The 22041-nt window shown below is 42.7% G+C and overlaps 1 protein-coding gene, 1 long non-coding RNA gene and 2 other non-coding genes across 13 annotated transcripts in view; all 4 read right to left on the bottom strand.

Annotated features, from left to right (window-relative positions):
• LOC116453789 overlaps positions 1-2665 on the bottom strand; it is a 29632-nt gene extending 26967 nt beyond the window's left edge. For 6 of the 10 annotated variants that reach the window (XR_004243932.1, XR_004243935.1, XR_004243931.1 and 3 more), the window contains exons 1-6: positions 2580-2665; positions 2247-2326; positions 1644-1667; positions 1109-1180; positions 828-943; positions 354-455 (exon numbers count right to left, since the gene is read on the bottom strand). This is a non-coding gene — a long non-coding RNA (uncharacterized LOC116453789). The remainder of the gene's footprint in view (positions 1-353; positions 456-827; positions 944-1108; positions 1181-1643; positions 1668-2246; positions 2327-2579) is intronic. The other 4 variants (XR_004243937.1, XR_004243936.1, XR_004243929.1 and 1 more) reach the window with 2 other exon arrangements.
• On the bottom strand, positions 527-600 carry LOC116454173. The gene has a single exon (XR_004244028.1). It is a non-coding gene; the product is annotated as a small nucleolar RNA SNORD65 (small nucleolar RNA).
• On the bottom strand, positions 1296-1369 carry LOC116454169. Its single transcript, XR_004244024.1, has one exon. It is a non-coding gene; the product is annotated as a small nucleolar RNA SNORD49 (small nucleolar RNA).
• A 283-nt stretch (positions 2666-2948) lies between the features above and the next one.
• NCBP3 (nuclear cap binding subunit 3) lies at positions 2949-20427 on the bottom strand. The gene is made up of 13 exons (XM_032129595.1): positions 20242-20427; positions 18597-18662; positions 17763-17868; positions 16777-16902; positions 14679-14807; positions 12369-12442; positions 11385-11493; positions 10555-10654; positions 10153-10259; positions 8837-9122; positions 7902-8059; positions 6613-6777; positions 2949-6111 (listed from the first exon to the last, which is right to left on the bottom strand). Exons 1-13 carry the CDS (start codon positions 20392-20394, stop codon positions 5876-5878), a joined length of 1815 nt encoding a protein of 604 aa, XP_031985486.1. The 5' UTR covers positions 20395-20427; the 3' UTR covers positions 2949-5875.
• Between the last annotated feature and the right edge of the window lie 1614 nt (positions 20428-22041).

The raw sequence follows: 22041 nt of genomic DNA, 5'->3' as shown, positions 1-22041 counted from the left end.
GTTTGAGATCAAAATGACAAATCTCAAGCCTGGGAACAAGCTACAGGTGCAGTTGCATTTGCTGCTGTGGCTGTCAGAATATTTAAGGGCTCATCTCTGCAGTAATTGCACTCTTAGTGTCTTGTTTAAACTGTAATTACCACACTAAACCCCACTGACATTATCTGCAGTAAACACACTGCAATCTGTGTACATCTTCTTCACCATTTTACAGCAAATTATAGGAGTGCCCAGTGTGTTTATTAAACTGTTGCAGGATGCAAAGTCATTCCTTAATGCAGTAAAGTGACACAACACAGCATTTAAAAAAAAATTGTTTTAATGTCCATGTAATAAAACACTTTAACTGTTACCATTTTGTAACAAGCAGAAAAATGTTGTGTCTACACAAAATCCTCAAGCTCTGGTGTTTTGTTGGATTCCTTCTGCCTCAGAGATGTTTCCAGCAGCGCCACCTGGAACACAGGAGCAGGGTAAGGTAACCAGCCTTAATCATCATTAATGGATTTGTTAATGAGTGAGATATCATCAGAAAACCTTTTGCTCACCACCAGTCAATCTGCCGGTAATTCCAGCAAATTTGGGTTAGTTTCATCACATGATATCACAGGGAAATTGATAGATTTGTGGCAGAAGCAAGACCTTTATCTCTTTGTCCACAGTGCAGAAACAGCTGCTCTTACACATTTACTAGCTGTATTTTAATCTAAGTGGGGTTTTTTTGGCCTAGAACTTCATTAATTATATATTTAGAGCAGAAACACTCTTGAGACTGCAGCCAAAAACCAGCACGTTCAGCTAAGAGCACAATAAATATTAAAACTCACCCAGCACTCTCCTGCTCTGCTGTCTCAGTGCCTTCCACAGGACTTGGAAAGAGCTGTCACATCAATGGGTGGACATCAACAACCAGCACGTGGCAGCACAGACCTGCAGCCTCTACCTAAATATATCAGGAAATAAGTATCAGGCTTAAAATTCTAAGGAAAACAGATTAAGTGAAAGCACAGATCTCAAGCACCTTATATCCTATAAGGATATCCTCATTCTAAATTTACATTTCACCTGGTATAAAATTCTGTACAGTGCACTGAAACCCATCACTTACCTTTCACATAAGGGCCACCTCCCCACCTGCTCCCAATCCAGTTGTGTCACATCCATCTGGAAAGCCCAGGCTCTGCAGAGGAAGTGGAACAGATGGACACAAAGGTTAGATGTTTTCATGGAGAGCAAGCTGCCTGGTGAGTTCTAGGGGATGAATTCCTAGGTTTAAGCTCATGTGTGTAGCTGCATTTCAGACCAGAACCAGGGTATCGTCAGTTCTCGCATCTGACGGCACTTCCTATTCAGGGTTATCATCATCAACAGCCATTAATTAACTCCTCTAAGTAATCACTTAAAACACTGTAGCTTTTATCTCAAACAGTTGTACAATCTCCCCTTTATGTACGAGGCATGAACTCAACTTTTGTGTACACAAAATCAGTTTTAGAGAGTTTTTATTCAACTTAAGATGTAACTTTTACAGGTTATTTTTGACTCATCAGTCCTGCATTACGTCATCAGCATAAAGTAAAGGCCTGGAACCTTTTTAACAACTTTGCACACCTTAGCACATAGAAAAAAAAACTTTAACTTACTCTTTACTTCAAGACGTCTTTCTGCTGTGGGAATAAAAGCAAGAGAAGTGTTACTAGAATACTCTTCAGCAGTATAAAGTAGGCTTATACAGGGAAAAACATGAACAAAACCAGACCCGCATGACCCACTCTCTGCTTGTAGTTCCACCCTGTTTATGGTGACATGAATCACTGAAATACTAATATCATACAGCTTATACTAGTCCACCATCTTCTCCAGATAATTTTTAACCAGAACATTTAGAACTATCTAAATTTAGAGTAGTGTAAGAAGCTTGTAAGACTGCATTTACCAACAGGGCAATTTTCAAATTGAAATCGCAAACACTCCAATGCTGTGGCTGTAATTTTTATTACACGGAAAGGGTCTGGCCCATCGAAAAATCAAAAAAAAGAGAGACCTAGTTACTGAAACAGCGCTATAAAAATCGATGGACGGCGCTGGATGCCGAGCACTCCACACAGCAGCGTTACATGCACGGCCCTCACGGAGCCCCGCGCAGGGCTGTGCCCCAGCCGCGTGTGATCCCCCACCCACAGCAGCGATGCCCGGCGGTGCCTCACACACACAGCCCCGGCCCGGCCGAGCCCCTCCCGACTTACCGGAGAGGCGTCTCCGCAGCCCGGGCGGGGTCCCGGCGCTGCCGGCGGGGTCGCGGTGCCGCTGCCGCCTCCATGGCCGCCTGAGGGACAAGGGCCGTCAGCCGCCACACGCCGCGAGGTCGCGCCTCCCCCGCCCCCCCAATGGTACGGCCCAGCCCGCGCGGCCCAGGCAGGCCCGGCGGCCTCTACCATTGCCGAGCTGGGGGAGTGAGCCCTCGCTTCAGCCCCCTCAATGGTAGGGGCACCTCGAAGGACAAGCCGGGCCTGAGCCCTCTCGCTGTCCGCCCTGCAGGCCCCGATCCCAGCCCTGAGCCCGGCTCCGCCCACCCTCACCTGAACACCTCCAAGGGCACAAAACGAAAGGGCGCGGGGAATTTCGGCGGCCGCTTATAAAGGCTCGGGTCGTACCACCCCGCGGCGGGGGTGGGTTGTGCCATTGCTCCACAGGCGGGGGTGCGCCGAGGCTTCCATTTCCTCCCGCGTGGGCCAGGACGGAGCGTGGCCGGCGGAGCCTCGGGGGTCCCTCAAACCCCGGCCCCAAAAGCCCGACCTGAAACCCCGGGTTTAGGCACCACCTCAGGGCAGGGACAGGCGACAGCCCGGGGCAGGGACCCTCGTGTCGTACCCGGCCGGGTACAGCCCCAGGGAGCACCGGCCCTGCCCTGGGTTCTGCGTTTTCCAGGAAAACTGGAGAGGTCGGAGTGATTTCAGGCCACTTTTATTTAGAACAGAACAGGTGTTTTTAAATAAAAGTTCCATTCTTTTCACATTGTGTCATCTTGAACTGAAAATAGGGGTGTTTTGGTTTCCTTTTCTCTGTTAAATGCACCAGCCGTTGTTTTCAAAAGAAACACAAAGCCACCTCTGCTTTAAAATCGCCCCCTCAACACCACGTGTTTAGTCAGCCTGACGAACTATTTATCAAAAATACACCTTTTCCAAACAGCAAAAACTTCCTACAAGAAGGACTAGTGTGGTCCTTCAACAAGTCACCTAAAATTCAGTTTTTCCTCCGAGGCACATATCCTCCAGCAAGAGCCAAAGCCAACATTCTCCTTGCAATTTTTAACATAAACACATTTCAGTGAAATACACGGGTCCTGTGTCTCCCTATCAAACATTAATTTCTGCATCAAATTCTTGTAGGTGATGGTATCTGGGAGGTCAGTAAAAAAATCAAGAACACACAAGCTAAGGACTAAACAGCTGAGCACAAAGAGATGGGGACTTGGAACAAAATTCTCTTTGCAATCTCTCTCTCCATCAAATAGATGGGAGTTAAAATGCTGAGGAAAAAGCATTCACTTAAAATTCAGTGCTCATTTTTAACTACCAAATCCCAGCAGTTCTTGCTCAGGTAACTACAGAAGCCCAAAGCTGGAAAGAATTCCTGACACCAGCACTCTTCAAGGCTTCTCTGTGCATAAAAAAGCAACACCAGACAAACACTCAATTACAAAACCCTCTCCCCAAAGGTCCCTTCAACAATAAACCTCTATTTTTCTTGCAGCTAAGATACTGTGGGCTCACTATCACACATAATGCCCCCCAAATCCACAAAAACCACAGCCCTGACCAGTGTGGGGGCATTTTTAAGGCGTATTCATGACAACCTGGAAGGCAGAACCAGAGTTACGGGTGCCTTTTCCTGAAACACAGGATTGATTTCACACATCCATCAGCTCAGATCTTTTAGATCAGTTGAAGAGATCCTCTATTCCCATTAGTTTATCCTTCACCAGGCTTAAATTAGGAATATTGACATGGAAACACCATGCAAGGGTCCCCAATAATCCAGGAGCTTTTGTGGATGAGGTGATTGATTCCCATCTACCAAATCCTTTCAGGAAAAGGAAAGGTCACAATGGATTCAAAGCAGTAACACAACACAAAGGTTTACTGGCAAAAAGACACTGGTTAAATAAATTTTATCAGGATCTGGAGAGATGGGTGTGGTATGGGTGTGATTCTCTGGGAAAGCTTGGGGAGGGGATATTAATGAAAGCACACGTTTAAAATGAGTTATTACAGTGATCAGACATTGCAGTCGTTTCTCTCAACAGTACTTTTATGAGACATTTATATATTCAATAATTAAATAGAAAATCAAGGATGAATGTCACAAAACAAGGAAATAGTAAGGCTTGAAGCCTGGTCAGCCCCCAGATTGCCCCTCCAGTCACTGTGCCTGTCATTTGACCTTTCATTTTACATGCTGCTATTCTCACACATCATAAAGCAGTAAGAAAAGTTAAGTGCAGATTCCTTGCTGAAACCTCAAACCTATTTCAACTTAGTACAAAAATTGGGGGGGGGCAAAAAAAAAAGGAAACATTTGCTTGTTAAAAAGCAGAAATGGAAAGAGAGGTTCATAAACATTTTGGACTGACAGAACCAAGGAACAGGGACAATGCAAACAAATTTCAGACTGTTAAAATGGTTTTGCTACCTGTTGTTTACCTGAATGTAATGTGCTGCAATATTCCTCACTCAGAATTACTGGCAACCAAAAGAAATGCCACAGGCAACATGAAAAAAAAATAGCAGCTGCACACTGATCAAACCCTTTTGCTACCTAGGGAGGGGTGAAAATGTGCAGGTAAAAAAGCTGAATGTAACAAGTCACCCATGTCCACATCCACTACACAGGAAGAACATCCAAAATATTGACAGGAGACAGTGATCCTAAAGTTTTCCTTTTCTCTTTCACTTATATATAGATAGGTAACAACAGCACAGAGGAGAACACCACTAGAGCTTTCACCGTGGCCAACAGGAAGATTCTCACAAATATAAAAATGCTTTCCAGCTGTTGGATTGCTTCGGAACATAATCCAGGTGGAATGAAAGGAATATAATCTCTCCTCATGGAACAACAGCAAAAAAAACCCGCAAACCCTCAGGGATTTACAGAGTTCTCAAATATCCAACTTGGCAGTCTTGAACATCTCAATCCCTGCTACAGCAGAATGTGACATCACCAAAATAAATGAGTGGATTCCTTGGATTCTGGTGGTGCCACTGGGGTAACTATATGGAATTGAACTGTATTAAAATGTGTAACTTGGATTTACATTCAGTGTATTGGAGGAAGGGAATGTGGTAATCAGTCCCTTCATGCTTTATCCTTGCTGGCTGCCCACCCAGGAAGCTTTATTGTTATTACTTCAAGAGGAAAGGAAAAGTGCTGGTAAGAGCCAGAAGGGCAAGGCAATGATCCGGATCATGAAATGCCCTGTTCTTTGGATGAAGTGTGTAAAACATTTTGTTAAAAGCCTCCATGATGAAAATACTAAGAACAGAAAAGGTCTCCTTAAAAATACAGAGCATTTCTGCCTCATCTTTTAAGTTCAAAGCTCGGGGGTGAAAATGTTTTGCTACAATTCACTACAGGTTTGCTGTCATAAACATAGATGACAATGCCCTGCACAGCACAGGGCCAGCCACAGACTCCAGACAAATGTCATTGCTTTATGTTTCAAGTGGTTTATGCCTCTCTTTTTGTAGAAAAGGAACAGAGACACTTCTGGAACTTTCACTGCAGAGTCTTTGCCAGTGTCCAGCTTTTGGGCAAAGGGAATCCTGCCACGCTGCAGAGTCACCCCTTGAGCATCAGGCTGTGAAACCAGTCATGATTCAGAGTCTGAGCCAGAGCTGCTTTCCCGGCTGATCTCGATTTGTAGGGAGGGTAAATGATCCAAGCGACTCTTTTTTTGCCTGGACTGTTCTTTTTCCTTAATGAGAGCCCCCCAAACCCTCTGCAGCTCTGAGTCATCTTCCTCTGGAGATGCCACAGAGTTTTCAGGTTTCTCTGGAGTCTTTTCCTGTGTCTTTGGAGCTGATCCCAATCTGGTCCATAAATTACCTAAGCAAATGAAAAACAAACATCTGTTTTTAATAAACCAGACAGGACTGAGAGGAAGAAGTCAAGGAACCAGTTCTTAAATTCACTGCATCTCTTCAAACCCTTCATATTCCTCCCACCTTAATATTTGGCATGGAACTGATGATGCTTTGAAGAGCAGTTGAAATTAAGCTACAGGAGGCTCAGGGAAATCTGGTTCACTGTTCCTCCTTTCCAGAGGATGCTTAATTCACACCTGAAGTGCCCCAGCATTCCTGACAGTTGTTTTGGTGCCCACAGTTTTGAAGCAGTCCTTGATTTTCAACACACCTCCATAAAAATACTGCTCACAAAACCCCCCAGCTTCTCCCTACATGTATTTAGATTTCAAAGCTCTGAACAAACATTTGCTAATTTATCCTGAATTTCATTCAGCTTCACTCCCCTCATGGCTTTCTGCTGGAATTTCTCTTAGGCTCCAAAACCAAAGGAATTGCAGAACATTTTCTGCACAGAACTAACCTGATTTCTTCTCTCTGGTGTCAGAGTAGAGGCCTTTTACATCTTGCTTGGGGATTCCCAGCCTGCTGTGCACATCTGAGATTGGTTCGCGACGAGAAGCACAGGTACTGCTTGGAGGTTTGATTTCTGGAGAGTGTGGCCTTTTTCCCAGTCTTTGCCTCACATCTGAGGATATTTTCAATGATTAAAATGACAAAAAAAAAATAATGTTGCATTTACTCTACCTCTGCCAGCTCAGTTTATGCTCATTCACTATTAAAATTAGAGAGATTCTCTCTTTTTATCTTTTTAGTCTTTTCATTTAAGTCTTTCAAATTCAGATTTCCTGGCAATTTCTGCAATACAATTTATCCAGATTTCATTTCATTTTTGGCAATAAATCTGACACTTAACTTTTTCAAGTTGTATTCTTTCCAAAAGATAAAAACCTAAGTTATCCCATGGCTTGCTGCATTTCTGGTGTAGCAGCTCAGTGCGTAAATATCCAGCAGGAGGTAAAATTCCATGAAAATTGGTCTGCCTTAAACAATGCCTTTCAGATAACAGATACCTTGATTTAGAATTCTAACACTGCTTGGTATTTGGCAGAATAAAATAGAAATAATCTTAAACATATTGATACTTAACCCTTGATGTGAATTTTGTATTCTGAAGTTTGCCTGGCTTAGCTGGATGTTCCCAATCTTACAGGGGGGGTCCAGAAAAAATGTGAAGGCAAAGGGAATTTTAGGACCATGTGTCAACTTGTCAGAGGTCCAAAATGTAAAATATACAAACATAATTGATATTTCATTGATACAAAAAGGTATTTTTCACTTATCAGTCAGGTAATATTACCTATGTCAGAAGCAGCTGAAATTATACACATTTAAGTCAAAGAAAAAAGTAACTTCAGCTCAGAAATAAACCCTGCCAATTGCAAAAACATCTATATTCATTTAATACATTCTTTTATGGAAGTGTAGTCAGTGTTTCACATTTGATTTTGTGCATGACCTTCCCTGTGTGCTGTTTTGGAGTTGTAGAGAATCTCTGCCTCAAGGAGGGAGCAAATCAAAAAGGACAAAGGGGGGGTGGAAATAGGCACAGGCAAAGAAAATGGATAGAAATAAACATCACTAAAAAAGCTTTTGCTAAAATGTGCTTGATTTTTTCCCCAAAGCAATTCCCAACTCAATCTCTTCCTGTGGAAAAGCTGTGTGAATGCAGAGTTTATCTGCAGTGGAGCACAGATGTGAAAGGAATGTATTTTAGTGACAATTCTGCCCAACAATGAGTGATGAAATTACCTGATTTGACAGTGCTGTTTGGCTGCCGTGGCCCAGTGCTATTCTGACGTTTCTCTTCCAACAAAAGCCTCACATCTGCAACTTTCTCCAAGGATCCTTTGCTGCCAATCCTGTTTTTGATGTTGCTGGTGGCTATGCTATCTGCCCGCATGGAATTCCTAAAAGAAATCATAGATTTGATGTCTCCTAAATAAAATTAAATCTAGTATAGCTCTTAAGCCTTCTTGTCTAGAAAATTACATGCCAGAAAATAATAGCAGGATTTCTCTCCTGAGAAACAGAGGTAAAAATATTGCTTAGAAGCTGTTCAAGCCAGAATCTTAAATTTAATAATAATCCCATTAATACTTCAGTATCCATTTCAAGGCAAGTTTGCCTCCCTTAAGGCTGTGCCCTCTGGGTCAAAACTCAAAGCAGGTAAGTAGCCTCAAAACTGGTGACATTATAATGAGTATAACCACCCTACTGAAGGCACACATGGTGAAGTTATTGTATTAATCTCCAATATATATAATTTTGGTTAGTAAGCCCATAATGAACATAAATTCCTTTTTGTCATCAACACTTAAGGGTTATTTTTCTTTCTGAGAAAAAGAGCAAAGGGCAAAGAGGAAACAGGAGAAGCTATTTCTCCCTGACCTAGCTATGAAATGCAAGAAGTTAATTGTGGTTGTTTGCATAAATTTCTATTGATTCTACTTCAAGTTTCATTATTATTAATAAGCAAGGATAGAGAGATCTGCATAAAGGCTGTATTTAAAAAATGTTAATTCTATTAAAAGCCTGGTTTCTGTATTTATTTTTAGACTATCTACTACAAAATTATATTAAGAAGTGAAAAACAGTTTCAAGTTTGTCTTCAAGCTTTGACAGCTCTGTCACTAAAACCAGGAATGCCTTTTCACCGCTACTTTTAAAGACTAAGAAACTTTTACCTAATATTTTTCAGCTGTGACTCCACCTCATCTGCATACATGGTCATCTTCATGCTTTTTTTGGGCGAGGGGGTGGATATCATTTTCAGTTCCAGGTCATAGTCCATCTCATCAGAGTCAGAGGTGCTGGCACTGGATCTCCTTGCGGCGCTGCGCTCCCGGGACTGCTTGAAAGCCTGCAGCTCATCCCGGTACTCCACCACCACTCGGTCATCTTCATCCATATCCTGATCTTCCTCCTCCTCCTCTTCCTCCTCAATGGGCTCTTCAGGAACATTTACCAAGCCTGCAGCAAAACAAACTCATTCTGATCAACTGAATTCTAGCTTGAAAACCAAGACAAATACCCCCCCACCTCGCTGTAATTAATGATCTCAGTCTGTAGTTCTTTAAGTAGTTCTCTCTTCTTAGAGAGAATATTTTGCCAGATATTTTAAGTGGAATCAATAAGTGTAATAAAACTGGCACAGGACAAAGCATCCCTGGTGTTCACTACCTCAGAGGCCTGGCCAAGCACAAAGCTGGACAGTCACTGAAGTACAACTGCCTCTTGTAGAAGGTGCAGTTCTTCCTTCCTGAGCTAAGCACAATTCCTAGGATGGATCTTATAGGGCTTAATGTGCCAGCTGCTGGCTCTGCAAAAATCCTTTCAAGTGCTGCAAGCAGCAATGCCAAAAAGGACACAGGTGTCATTATTATGAATTCATCACAGACACTGATTTAAATAGAAACAACTTCAATTTAGTCATCACCAGCACTCAGACATCTCTGCAGACAGCACTACATGACCAACATGGAAAATTTTCCATGAGATTTGAAACATCCAGGCTGTATTTTTAACAGGCCAATCACACTTTACTTATGTCAGATTTTTACAGCCATTATTTTTCTACTTTAGGCAGTAGATGAAGATATTCGAGCCTAATTAATAGAATTTTCTAATCTCTGTTGTTCTACATCTAGGGATCGCTTTCCATAGACTGCAAGAATTGACTTAGCAAGTATGACAAATTGCCAAGAAGTCTGAAGAAGTCATTCAGCCCTTCTTTTGGCCTTTGATGCTACAGTCCCCATGCCCTAAATTTGTACAAGAAAAATGTCACATAAAATGCAGCAGCTATTTTGGGAAGCAAGGAGCAGCATGGAGTTTCTGCCTCAGGAACTTCCTGTAAACTTTCAAAATGGATTCAGATTTATTGATTTTTTTTAAGAAAACTTCCACACATCCCAGGGGATTGGTGAAGCACTGCTGAAACTCCTGCCCAGCCCTCCATGTCCCAGTGTCCCCACAGGGCTGTCCCAGTGCCACCAGTTACCTGAATGCCGATGTTTATAGGGAGGAGTCAGGCCAACATCGTCCCCAATCAGTGTCCTCTTCTTGATCACATCCCGATGGATTCGACGGGAATGGTACCTTCTTTTCCTGGAAGACCAGAGGGGATGACATTCCTGTCATGGGAATTCTGGTTCATTTATTAAGCCCTAAATCCTGGATTAAGGAAATGCAATTATCACCTGCTTTAACAGCAGACAAACATTTATGTCAGAGATCTGGTCTGAATGTTTTGAAACTTTATTTTACACTCACACTGCAAAAACATTATTTACACTGAAGCATCTACACAAACCAAATAGAAAGAAAATCCACAAATTAGAACAGTTTCAGATTAGCTTGTCCAATTACCTGCAGTGTTCCAATTCCTCTGTCCAACACTCACCAAGAATTGCTAAGAATTCCTTTCATGCCTCCATAATTTGGATTGCCATATTTCATGTAATACTGGCTTCTCCTTGCAGCTCCCAGCTCCTTTTTGTCATCTGCAAAAAACAGAAATTATAGGAATTTTTCCCTCTCAGAATATAACTTACATCACAGCATAAAAATAAATAACCAAAGACACAGAGAGTGAGACTGAGTATGCCTTAAAATAAGCATTAATTCACCCTCCTCCACAAAGGATTCAATTTTGCTGACACCTCTGGAATTTCTCCTACCACCACAGTTTTATTTGTGTCTAGAAACTGAATTCCAGGAGACTGGGTTTCTACAGATAAGCTTAACAGAGCATTACATCCCCCTGTCACTGCTGGAGGCTCCACTCACCTTCCTCATCACCTTTCTTCTCTTTATGAATATGCCATTTCCTGCATGGTCCACAAATTATATGGATTTTCATTTTACTCATAAATAAAACGAGTATTTAGCAACAATTTCCACTAATCCCTCGTCGGCATCTCAAGTTACATCCATATTTATAAAATGTGGAATTTACTTCTGGAAAAAGGCATCATAAAACCTATTCCATGGAATTGGGAGGAATGCCCTGAGCCCAAGATACAATTCTCAGGTACAGTAACTGTCATACAACTCCAAGTGGATTTAACTGACACACAAAATGTGGATTTATGGCAAAATCTTAACACCTAACAATTAGCAAAAAAAAAAACTCTTTTAAATAAGAAGTAGGTACTTTGAGTCATTAATTAATCAACAGATAAAACTACAACAAGCAATTAATTCAGTGTGCTTGTTAAGGTGGTCATTTACCTTTGGTAGCAAACCTCATGAATAGCTTGTTTCCTTTAGCCAGTTTATTGGCAGGGCGAAGGTCATTACGCAGGAGAGAATCCTCTTCTACTTGGGAGAGGGCATCCAACTTTGGGGGCAAAAAAGGTATTTTGGACTCAAAAATAAAATGACTGTTGAACAAAAATGGATTGCTTACAGAGAAGCAATCAAGTGGTTATTAAGAAAGTCACTTTTCAAATGATGTTCAAATGAGCTCTGGTTTTTTTTCTTGACAAGCCAAAGTTAATTTTTAATGTAAATTGTCCTGAAAATTTAAACTATTTCCTTCTCTTGCTCTATAACATTAACTCAGATTATTAAATCCAGTAGTTGTCAAATGACTCTATATTACTGACTGAAATGCAGAAAATAAATAGCACAACTTGGACACAGAAAAAAATTTTTTTTTTTCCGTTTCATATCTAAATGATTTTATTAACAGGTTCTCATGCCCTCACACAATGATTAAAAACCTTTCTTTTTCATTTATAGCTGCTTTATAGAAACTAAAATTCAGACTCTCATGATGTAGGAGTGTTCACTGAGCCATTCCTAAAGGAAATCCTAATCACACCTATTATACACTCAGCCAGTGAAGATTAAATTGCTCCCAGGACATCAATGTGTGTGCTGATTCCCACAGATCCATGGGCAGCCTAAATCCCATTGGTCTCTAAGCACTTTCCCTGCTGAAAGGTCGCTGCTTTCCGTTTTTGTTCTTTCACTGCCTCCTCTCAGCAGAAAAAGAGAAGCCAGGCTCACTCTTAAAACTCCCCAAAATCTATTTTCACAAAGCACTTTACATTGGGATTATCACCACCAGCACACCCTCTCACTCCCCACCTAATTTATTTTGATAATTAAATCGTGAATTGCAAGTATCAACCTAAAATGCTGTGAAAACTTCACACCAGCCAGAGCAAAACTTCCATAGCAGAGTTTCCATTTTCCCTCTGTACTGACCTCCACATCACTGGGATTGTCATCCTCAACCTCGCCTTCTTCTGTCTCATCATCAGAGCTTTCCTCCTGTTTTTCTAAGGAAAATAATTGGGGAACAAAAAAAACCAAAAACAAGCTCCATTTTAGTGTGTCAGTCTCATTTGATTTATGATTACCTACATTGTCTGAGATCAGCCTGAAGGTGTTTTCCTTTCTCCTGTGCAGCCTAGGAATTAATCAAAGCAGTGAATGCCTATGGAAAAGTGGAGCACACAGAGCACAGCAAAATTCAGAGCCCTGTGCCTGCAGCAGCACGTGTGCATCATTAACTGAATTCTTTGAAAGCAAATGCAACTGCACTGCCTGTCAGAGATCAGCAAGGCCAAGACACTGAAGGCACATAAAAGCCTTCCCTTTTAAAGTGCCTACAAATATCCAATACTAACAGTGCAAAACAGGTTATTAATCAAAAGCTTAGAGAGAGCAGTAGAAAGGAAAAGAAACAACCTTAGTGACTTAATTTTACTGTGAAATAACTAATAAAGAAGTGAATGCTTCCAGAACTGCTAAAATTGTGAGCTGCTTTGATTTTTCAGCTTCTGATTTGATTTTTCAGAGTTCTTTTTAGCTCAGTGTAAGAAAATTCATGCTGATTTTTTTTCTGAAGTCCCCAGGAAATAAAATATTGTAAAAAAGTAATGACTGTGGACAGCTATAAAGTGTGATACGCCAATTTCATTTGCAAAGATCTCAAAGTATTTCATAGGCCTGAGATTAAAAAACCCTCTTTTATATTTCAGAGTTCTTTATCTTAGATCTCATCCAACAATAAATTTAAAAACTTAAAATAAAGAGTGGCAGCTGTTCAAAAGATCCTGAAAATATTCCTAAGTGAAAACAATACAGCACAATTAACCAAACTGAAACCAAAGAGAGAATTTAAGTAAACAAATTACGCAGGTTCAAACCTGAATAATTAAGTTCTATCAGGGAGAGTATTCATGCATTTTTCTCCCTCACAAATTGGAAGCTTCTCATAGCAAAGACCAATCTTTTGCATCCCTAAATGTCTAAATAGCCCTGAAATTCCTGTCTAAAAAAAGGAATGTAACCAAGCCAGATGACTCCAGGGTATCTGTATGCATCTCACACCTTAAGATGTAATTGAACAGTCTGTACTTTCTCTACTATCCCACTTTTCCAGACGAACAGGAGTAATTCAGATGACAGTTCTTATTTTCAGATGTGGTGTAATGATAATATAAGATGCAATTCATAGCAAGCAGGATTAAATACATATATTTATGCTCCATTTAAGCAATGTCCCTAATCTACAAAAACTTCATAACAAGTCTTACTTGAAGCTTTATCAACATTTGGCAAAAACTAAAGTCATGTGGATGGTTGAGGAGTCACTGCCTTGTGGAGAAAAGCAACTTGAAAAGGGGGTGAATTAGAAGACTCCGTAAGTTTAACAAACCCTTAAACACCAAATTTCCCAGAAAGGCTTTTGGAAGCACTGCAGATATCTAACAGAGAGATTAACAAGAATGCTACTTGCATTTAGGTCATAAATAGCATTTTTAGGGAAAATCTATGGAAAAGCTAATAAATGTAACATCTTTTTGTGTATCATGTGATAGAGCACCTGCAACCACAGCACTCACAGCAGCCTAAGAGCAAAACAGTCCTCAGGTAGCAAACTGCAGTTTTAAACTTCCACACAAAAAAGGAAAATAAATTTACAATCAAGGCAGTCAGGTACCAGACTTATCACGACACTGAGATGTACTTTTGCTGCTCTGCTCTTTTATACCCAACCTTTTAATAACTTCTTTCTTAAAAGGGTAACAGCCAAATTTAGAGCTGATACACACCCTGGTGAAGTGATGCACTGTCACGCTGGTGTGAGGGATGTACTTGAAGGATGGTGGTGCATCAGAAAGGGAATTAGCTGTGGCATTTCAAAAATAGGCCGTTTTCTCACACCTGCTTTTTGCCCACTTTGCCTGCCTTTGTAGGCACATCACACAGAGCTATTTCTGTGCACCGTGTCCCACTATAAATACCAGCTCTCAGTATCACCCTCATCTAACACGTTTAGTATCGACTGAATTACTGCTTTTGGTCTAGCTCCAACCCACCTTTTAAGAAGCAGCTTCTTCAAAAGGTTTCCAAGATGAAAGCCTTTTTTAAAGTGGCAGAATACATTTACCTGAAACTATATGATAGAAGCTCCTTCAGTAATTTAGGTTATGCAATACCCCAGCACAAGTTTAAAGTTTCATTGATTTAATGAGATGATGTCTGTATTTGTGTATCTCAATCTACCTTTCTTGGTTTTTTCAGCTGTCTTCTCTTCATTGTTTTCTCTGCTCTTTGCTTTCTCCTGATCAGGCAGGGAGCTCATATTTATTAGAGCCCGTGTTGCTGTCACTTCATCAAGCCAGACCACATTACCTGTGACAGACAGAAACACACACAAAACCCAAATGTAGTTTGTGTCATTGAGCAGTCACATCTCCCCTGCCTTGCTGGAGGGAAATGAGTGGCAAAAATTCAGGAATGACAGAAAAGCCATTAGATCTCTTGCAGGGAAAGTTATATTCTTCAACACACCTGATAAGCTGGAGGACACGCCATTTTCAGCTTGTTAAAAAACACAAGAGCTGATCAAAACCCCAAAAATCACTAAAATGCACAACTGTAGATTTTAGAGGCTTCCTAAGCACAGCAAAGCAGGGCATTGGATTGGGGTCAGTGTATCCATGTGTTCCCACACAAATGTGATTATGGGAGCAGCAGGGGGCAGGAATGAAGCCTGGATTTTTTTTCCCCTTTGGCAACTTAACAGAACCTTGGACTTCACTGCAGAGTTCTGTTCATCTTTTCCAAAAAGTGGGAAAATACGGGGAAATAGGAGACTGCTCAAGCCCTTTGCACAGATTATAGAGTACACAGGTTAGCAATATCATTCAGGATGTGCCTCAAGTATCAGCAGATGGTACTAAAACATAACTTATTAGGCCAATTAAAAGCGTTTCATAGATGTTGAAAGAGCTAAAACTGCTTAGAAACAAGATTTGAACAAAAGCTTTCTGCACTTAGTGCAAATACAGCAGCAAATGTGTCTGTTCTGCTGGTAAGCAGAGTGGATTCAGATATCAAGAAAACTGTACAGTGACCCAAAGTAAGAGATTCTCTCTTAAATTACTCAGACAAGAATGACAAGGTGAAGAACACCCAGATATTAACTTCAATGACTGGTTAATAAATTTACTTCATTTTCCAGTCTACCATCTCAAAATTTTCAAAACTTTTATCATTTCATGTTCATCAGTTTGAAGCACAGAACACTAAATTCACCTTTGCACTAAGTCACCTTAAGATGTCATTCAGTTGGGATCACTGAAGTTTTTGCCATGGTGCAAAGCTGTGCTGAAAAGAAAAAGCTTTTTCTTGCTATTTTCACCAAGTGTAGCTGACATGGTAACTCAGACACAGCATGAAAATTCACCATTAAAAAATATGTGTAATAACTATAACTGGGTATTATTACAACCCTGAAGCCTTAATTTTCACATTAATTTACTCGTGTAGCATATAAGAAAAAACAAACAGACAATCTTAGAAATGAAGCCTCAGATACAGAGTTAAGCTGTGCATTTCCAAGCTCATGCATCAGCACAGGTCCATCCAGCAGCTCTGTATTGCAATTACCCACCCAGGGCTCATTGGGTTTCAAATTTTCTATCAGCTTGTGCCAGTACTTCAAGCTGTCACACACAGTGACTTCAAGGTTACCAGTATTTTGTAGAACACCATCTATCTTGTCTTGCATAATTTCTTCAGGGTCACTCCAGAGAATGAAGCTACTGATTCTCAGCTTTTAGCCATGCTTGTCACTAAGTTTCCAGCAATTTGGAAAACCTGCACTGGCTCCTATTTCTTTTTCTATTATTTCAGGCACAAGGTTTGTAACCACGTGACAATCTCAGAGTATTCCAGTTCCATGATCCATCACCCAGCTGGAGCAAAAAGCTCTTCTACAGCCTTCAGTATCAGTGAGGAAACTCTCAATCACCTTTGATCTTGCTGGCAATCTCACTCCCCAAAACAGCCCTTGCCATGTGCACCTACATTCCTTTTCCAATCTCTGGAAATCACATCCCGCTGCCACCTCCTTCCGCCCACCCATTTCTCCTGGAGCATGCACTACACAAATATGGCAACAGGTCTCCTCCTCCTCCACCACATAAAACCATCCCAACCTGCCCAACTGCAGGGCTCAATCACCTTCTCTCAGATAAACTATGTCAAGGTGGAAGCAGCACATAATTTTAGACTTTTTTCTTTTTCCACTTAGAGGTACAGCTATGACCAGTATTTTAAAAATAGAATAAGAATTACAAACACTCTGTTTACTTACATGAGGTGTCATCCAGCCACTCAATATGAGCAGGAGGATACTCTTTGAAATAGGCAAAGATGTCCTGGGTACTCATCTCATCCACTCCACAAATGTAAATGGTGTCGAGTCTTACTTTAGGAATTGCTATAAAGAGGAAAAGACACAAAACTGGTACTTATTCCAAGCTTTCAGATTAGTAACATATGGGTTTATAACCTTTAAATAAACTAAAGAGGAACTAATTGAAGTGAAGCATGACACAGACCATAATTTATTCTTCCACAATGCAAAACTTCAATAAATTGAGAATTAAAAGAGGATACAAGCACTGGTAGATACAGAGACTGCACAGCAACCAAACAGCTTGAAAAACACTCTTTTTCTCTTTGAACACTGCCAAAGTGCTATCATTAAGTACTAAAGAGCCAGAACAAAACAAGGTCCTGTACAAAGCACTTCCACTTCTATCACCTGATGGGGAGCTGTTACAAGCCACAGCTTAGCAGGTCCAAGCTGCCAGTTGGAAAAAAAAGCCTTGAGAACTAACTGGGTGCCAAAAGCACCAATCTGTTGTGCACACATCTCCTGGCTTCTGTTCCAGCTTGCCATCAGTGCAGCTTCACTGTGTGTACAGCACAGAGTCTGATCTCCCTGTGCACAGGACACAGAGTCCTCCACGTGTACCCACACAGTGCTCCAGGGCTTTTACAAAGCATTTAAGGATTCTTAAGGCAGCACTGATCCACAAGATGAATCTTGGGCATGTAGCACTAGTAAATAAGGCACACAGAAAGTGTTTTCTTTATCCTGGGGTTGGTAGAACAAGGAGCGAACTGGTAAGTGTCAAATAGGTAAAAAAGCAATGACGAACAAATGAAAAGGTGGAAAAACCCCAAAGTGATTCCTTTTGGCAGTAATCTGGAAAAACCTCTGGGAATGCAGAACATATTGCAAGATAAATCAAGTCAAGACACTGTGAGGAAGTAAACAAAGGGATCTTTTACCTTTCTTCATCATGTCCCGATCCAGGGCCACATTCCTCTGGGCGAGATTCACCTCGGCCCGAAAATGAAAGCGTTTGGCTCTTTGTTCCTTCTTCTCAATTGCTTCCTGCAAAATAATCCAAAACAGGAATCAGGAGCACCCTCAACAAGCTGCACTGAGGATACTTAAAATCTACCAGACAGCAACAATTTATATTAATAATTTTATTAATTCTGAAGAGACCTGTAGGTTTCAGAATGTAGAAGTAGTTCACCAAAATATTTCTGTGCCACAGAACAGTTTTTGTGCAGGTCCAGGAATAGGAATCAGGATGCATGGAGAACAAGGTGTCTTGGACAACACAGACTCCATGATGGAATGGGAACACTATCTATTCCTTACTAACAATTAAAAAAAAAAAACTCTTTTAAAAGAAGTATTTCTACCACAGGCAAAATTCATTTTTTAATATTATAGAGATTTTCCCCTATGTGTTTTTTAAATATATACAAAAGTGTGAATTTGTTTCTCTGAGCAGGAATTTAACACTGGAGAGCTGGCTCTAGAGAACTTTTTTGGACTGGCAATTCAGGCTCCTCTTATACAGCTCATGAGCAACAGCCTGCCTGGAACTTGTGCAATTTTGGAAACTGACTGCGAAGCTCCTTGTTCTCCAGATTTTATTAGGAAGCGTTATAGGTTTTTGGATCTTTGGAACACACACTGTGATTCATGCCAGCTGCCTGAACAGCAGGCTCAGCCTTTGTGCATGTTGGGGAAAAAAGAAATGAAATGGTTCCACCTCTCAGTGGTAAAAATGACAAAATGTTGAAGAGCCATAGCACAAAAATTACCTTGGAGGTTACATCTATTCCAGTAATGAAACTTCCAGCTTTGTTCTCATATCTCCTACTGGTGTCCTGAAACAAAGCAAAATGGGGATGAAATCTCAATGAGCACTGAAAGCAACACATTTGTTACACTGAAAAAGACACCTGATCATTTCTATAAGAAACAGATCTCCTTTTCCTTGATTCCTACATCCCCAGACTGACAAGCACACAAGCAATAACTTTCTCTGATGTCAGTGAAAATAAAAGCACATGAACTGAACCAAACTTCCCTTACTGTAGGGATTCTTTCCTTTGACAGAATTTAGTTTCCATGTCAGCTGCTGCCAAGCTTTTTACTCTCTCAGCAATACAGGGAAAGTCATCAGGTATTTTACCCAAGTAAGACTTCCACAATTCTGGGTTTGGGTATGATTTCCTTGTAAAACATGAGCAGATTTAACAGTGATTACCTGACTGCTGGAATGTCAGTTTGCAGCTTTTAATATCAAAAAGTGAGAACACCAAGCCACATCCACAATGAAACAAGTAACTTTTTATTCCTTTCATTATTTCAACCCCAAATTCCAAATACCAAGGTGAAACACTACTATTTTCATACTGATAGAGGGCAAAAATGGAGAATGATGGGGGGAAAAAATCACAAGTTTCCTGTCCATCAACCAGGACTGCTGAATTCAGAGAGGGACTAAACACCACAGCCCCTGGACCAATTCTGTGCCCTCTATTGTTTGCATCTGTAAAATGGCACCTCTTCATTCTGACACCCTCAGCTGGCAAAAGCTTGGAGCTGGAAAAACACCTCTTGCTTTCTTTAGGAGTAAACGTGTTCTTTACACTTGGGCTGCAATAATTACTTTGGCTAAAGGACCATTTCTAGAAGTAGGTTAGTCTCAGTTTAGAAAGACGGAGGAACACACACAATCCAACCGCTTTTCTTAGTAACAGCATCAAAGTTCCTCTAATGCTGCCAAATGTTCTGAGTTACTAGAAAAAGAAAAGCAAAATAAACATGATTTTTAAAGTTGAAAACCCCCACTGTCTGAGGTTGACTCACGGAGCACAAGGAAGTACAGCACGGTGCTGTCTCTCAGGCCACATGTTGGGTAGAAGCACAAGCACTTTGGGAGACCAGCTAATTAAAGATTAGCTTCCAAAGCAATTTTCACCCAAGTTTTGAGAGCAAAAGATTACTTAGGATTTTAGAACTCTGACCCATTTTTAGTTGTTAAATCTAATCCTACTAAAACTTGTACAGAAACAATCAGCGAGAGTGAAAAAGGGCAGAAAAACACCGGGAAGAAAACCCTCAAACCCTGCTCATGAGAGCCCACACTCCCAGTTCTGCTATCCCGCTGTCAGCCCCTGTTCCCTGCTCCCACAGGTATTCCCTGTACACTCTCCTACCCACAACCTCCTCTACACCCCAACACCGCACCCCAAATCCTGTTCTCCACCGCCTCCTTTATTCATTTCCTTCGCAAGCACATCCTGCCCGCTTCCTTAGGACTCGCCCCCGAGTCCCCTCTTGTCCCCGCTCCCACATCCCCGCTTTTCCCAAGAATCCCCCCCAAAAGCCCTCACACAGCGCTCGGACACCTCCAACCGCCGGACCCAGCCCTCCTAGCCCACACCTCTCGGCCCTCACCGGGATGAGCTCCCGCAGCGAGCGCCTCACAGGGACGGTCTCCAGCTCGCCCTCTTCCACCTCCATGGGCTCGGGCTCGGGGCCGCGCGGCTCCGCCGTGGTCGCGGTCGCCTCCGCCTTCACCGAGATCCGCAGGCCCCGCACGGCCGCCATGGCTCCGCCAGGCCCGCCCAGCGCGGCCAGCGAGACGAGCGCGGCGCGGCACAGAGCGGTGGGGCGGCACCGAGCGCGGAGAGCGGCCAGGAGCGCCGGGCGGGCGGAGCGCAGTGGCCCCGAGCGCCGCCCGCAGCTGCGCCCAGCCCGGGGCAGCCCGAATCCAACGCACCCCCGAGACCGAGCGAACCCGCTGAGCCCGGCACACCCTGCATCAAACGCACCCCGAGCCCAGTGCACCCCCTGAGCCCAACGCATCTCGAGCGCGGTGAACCCCGGGAGCCCAGCGCAACGCGAATCCAACGCACCCCGAATCTAATGCACCCCCAAGACCCAGCGCACCCTGAGCCCAGCATCCCCGAGACCCAGCGCACCCCAAATCGGACGTCCACCGAGCCCAGGACACCCCCAAGCCCAACACACCCGAGCCCGGTGCACCCCCGAACCTCCCCGAGCCTCTGCACACCCCTGCGCCCGCTGTTCACCGAGCCCAGCGCACCCCCGAGCCCGGCACATCCCGGGCCGGACGGAGCCGATTGAGGGCCCGGGGGCTCAGGGTGGAGAGCGGCCACAGGGACGGGGCCGAGCGCGGCTACAGCGGGCGGGAGGGCGGCCCCGCCGTGTCCCCGCGTACCCCCACCCGGGGGAAGGCACACGGTGAGCGGCAAACACAGAACCTAAGTCGCTAGAAAGAGGTTTTTTTAAAAAAACTATCTGAACGCTAATGTTCCATTTCCCCCTCCCCTCCTTACGAGCGGAACGTTACACCTTTGATAAAATCAAATTAATTCTCAGCTCGAAGTTCTCTGCAGTGTTGTGTCCCATTGTTCCGTGGCTCAGTTATTCTCTTTGTTGCCCTGTCCCAAGATGTTCAGGCTGTTCCAGGAGAGCAGCCCTGGCTCCTCTTGGCCTAAATAAACCACATGGTTTTACCCGTTCCCATGAGACAAGTTCTTCATTCCCCTAATTACACTAATCAGTTCCATTCCTGCACACAGAGCAGACCAGAGCCCTGTGGTAGCTGAGGAGTTGCTTCTGTTTTGGCATCATTATTTCACACCACAACTGCCAGGCTACACAGCCATATCCCATTGTCATTGGGTGTTATCATCACACCATTAAGAATTCCTACTATTTCTCCAGCTGCAGGACCCTTCCCTCCAGCTCAGGCTACTCCACGCCTTATTTCTGCACATTTTACAAATAAACCCCCTCGAGTCCATCCCCTGTGGTATGTCACTTTCCCTCTGAGTTGATGGTACTTCCCAGGAAAATTCAAATTTAGACTTTGTCACAAAGACATTTCTCAGCTGGCAGCGTAAAGGCTCCTCCTCTTACACAAAATCCAGCGGGATCAAATGATCATTCTACCCATCACTCACTCCAAGATTATTTATTGTCAAGTGTTCACACAGAGCTCATTACACAATAGCTCATGTCACCTTGCTTCACCGAAAGTGCTGCATTTGGTGCTGACATCCCACAGCAGCACCTGGCAGGAACTTCAGACACATGTGACACTTCCAAGCCAGGTGTGGACAGTTCTGGCAGAAGCCACGCACGAGGTGAAGAAAAGGAATAAACAGGACACAGGCACCTCCTGCGAGCAGCAGAGTCTGAACTAATTGCAAGAGGAAACATTTCTGT

This window comes from Corvus moneduloides, chromosome 20, assembly GCF_009650955.1.
Source record: "Corvus moneduloides isolate bCorMon1 chromosome 20, bCorMon1.pri, whole genome shotgun sequence".
NCBI lineage: Eukaryota > Metazoa > Chordata > Aves > Passeriformes > Corvidae > Corvus > Corvus moneduloides.
Note: the sequence above shows the minus strand (reverse complement) of the source record. Positions and strands in the feature narration are given on the sequence as shown.

Bases quoted from the DNA above. Each gene is read 5' to 3' on its own strand.
- NCBP3 (XM_032129595.1), bottom strand. From the start codon at position 20,394: ATGGCGGCCGTGCGGGGCCTGCGGATCTCGGTGAAGGCGGAGGCGACC. The intron at 18,663-20,241 runs GTGAGGGCCGAG...GCTTTGTTTCAG, and splicing joins CGCTGCGGGAGCTCATCCCG to GACACCAGTAGGAGATATGA. The intron at 8,060-8,836 runs GTAAAAGTTTCT...GATTTCTTTTAG, and splicing joins TCACAGCTGAAAAATATTAG to GAATTCCATGCGGGCAGATA.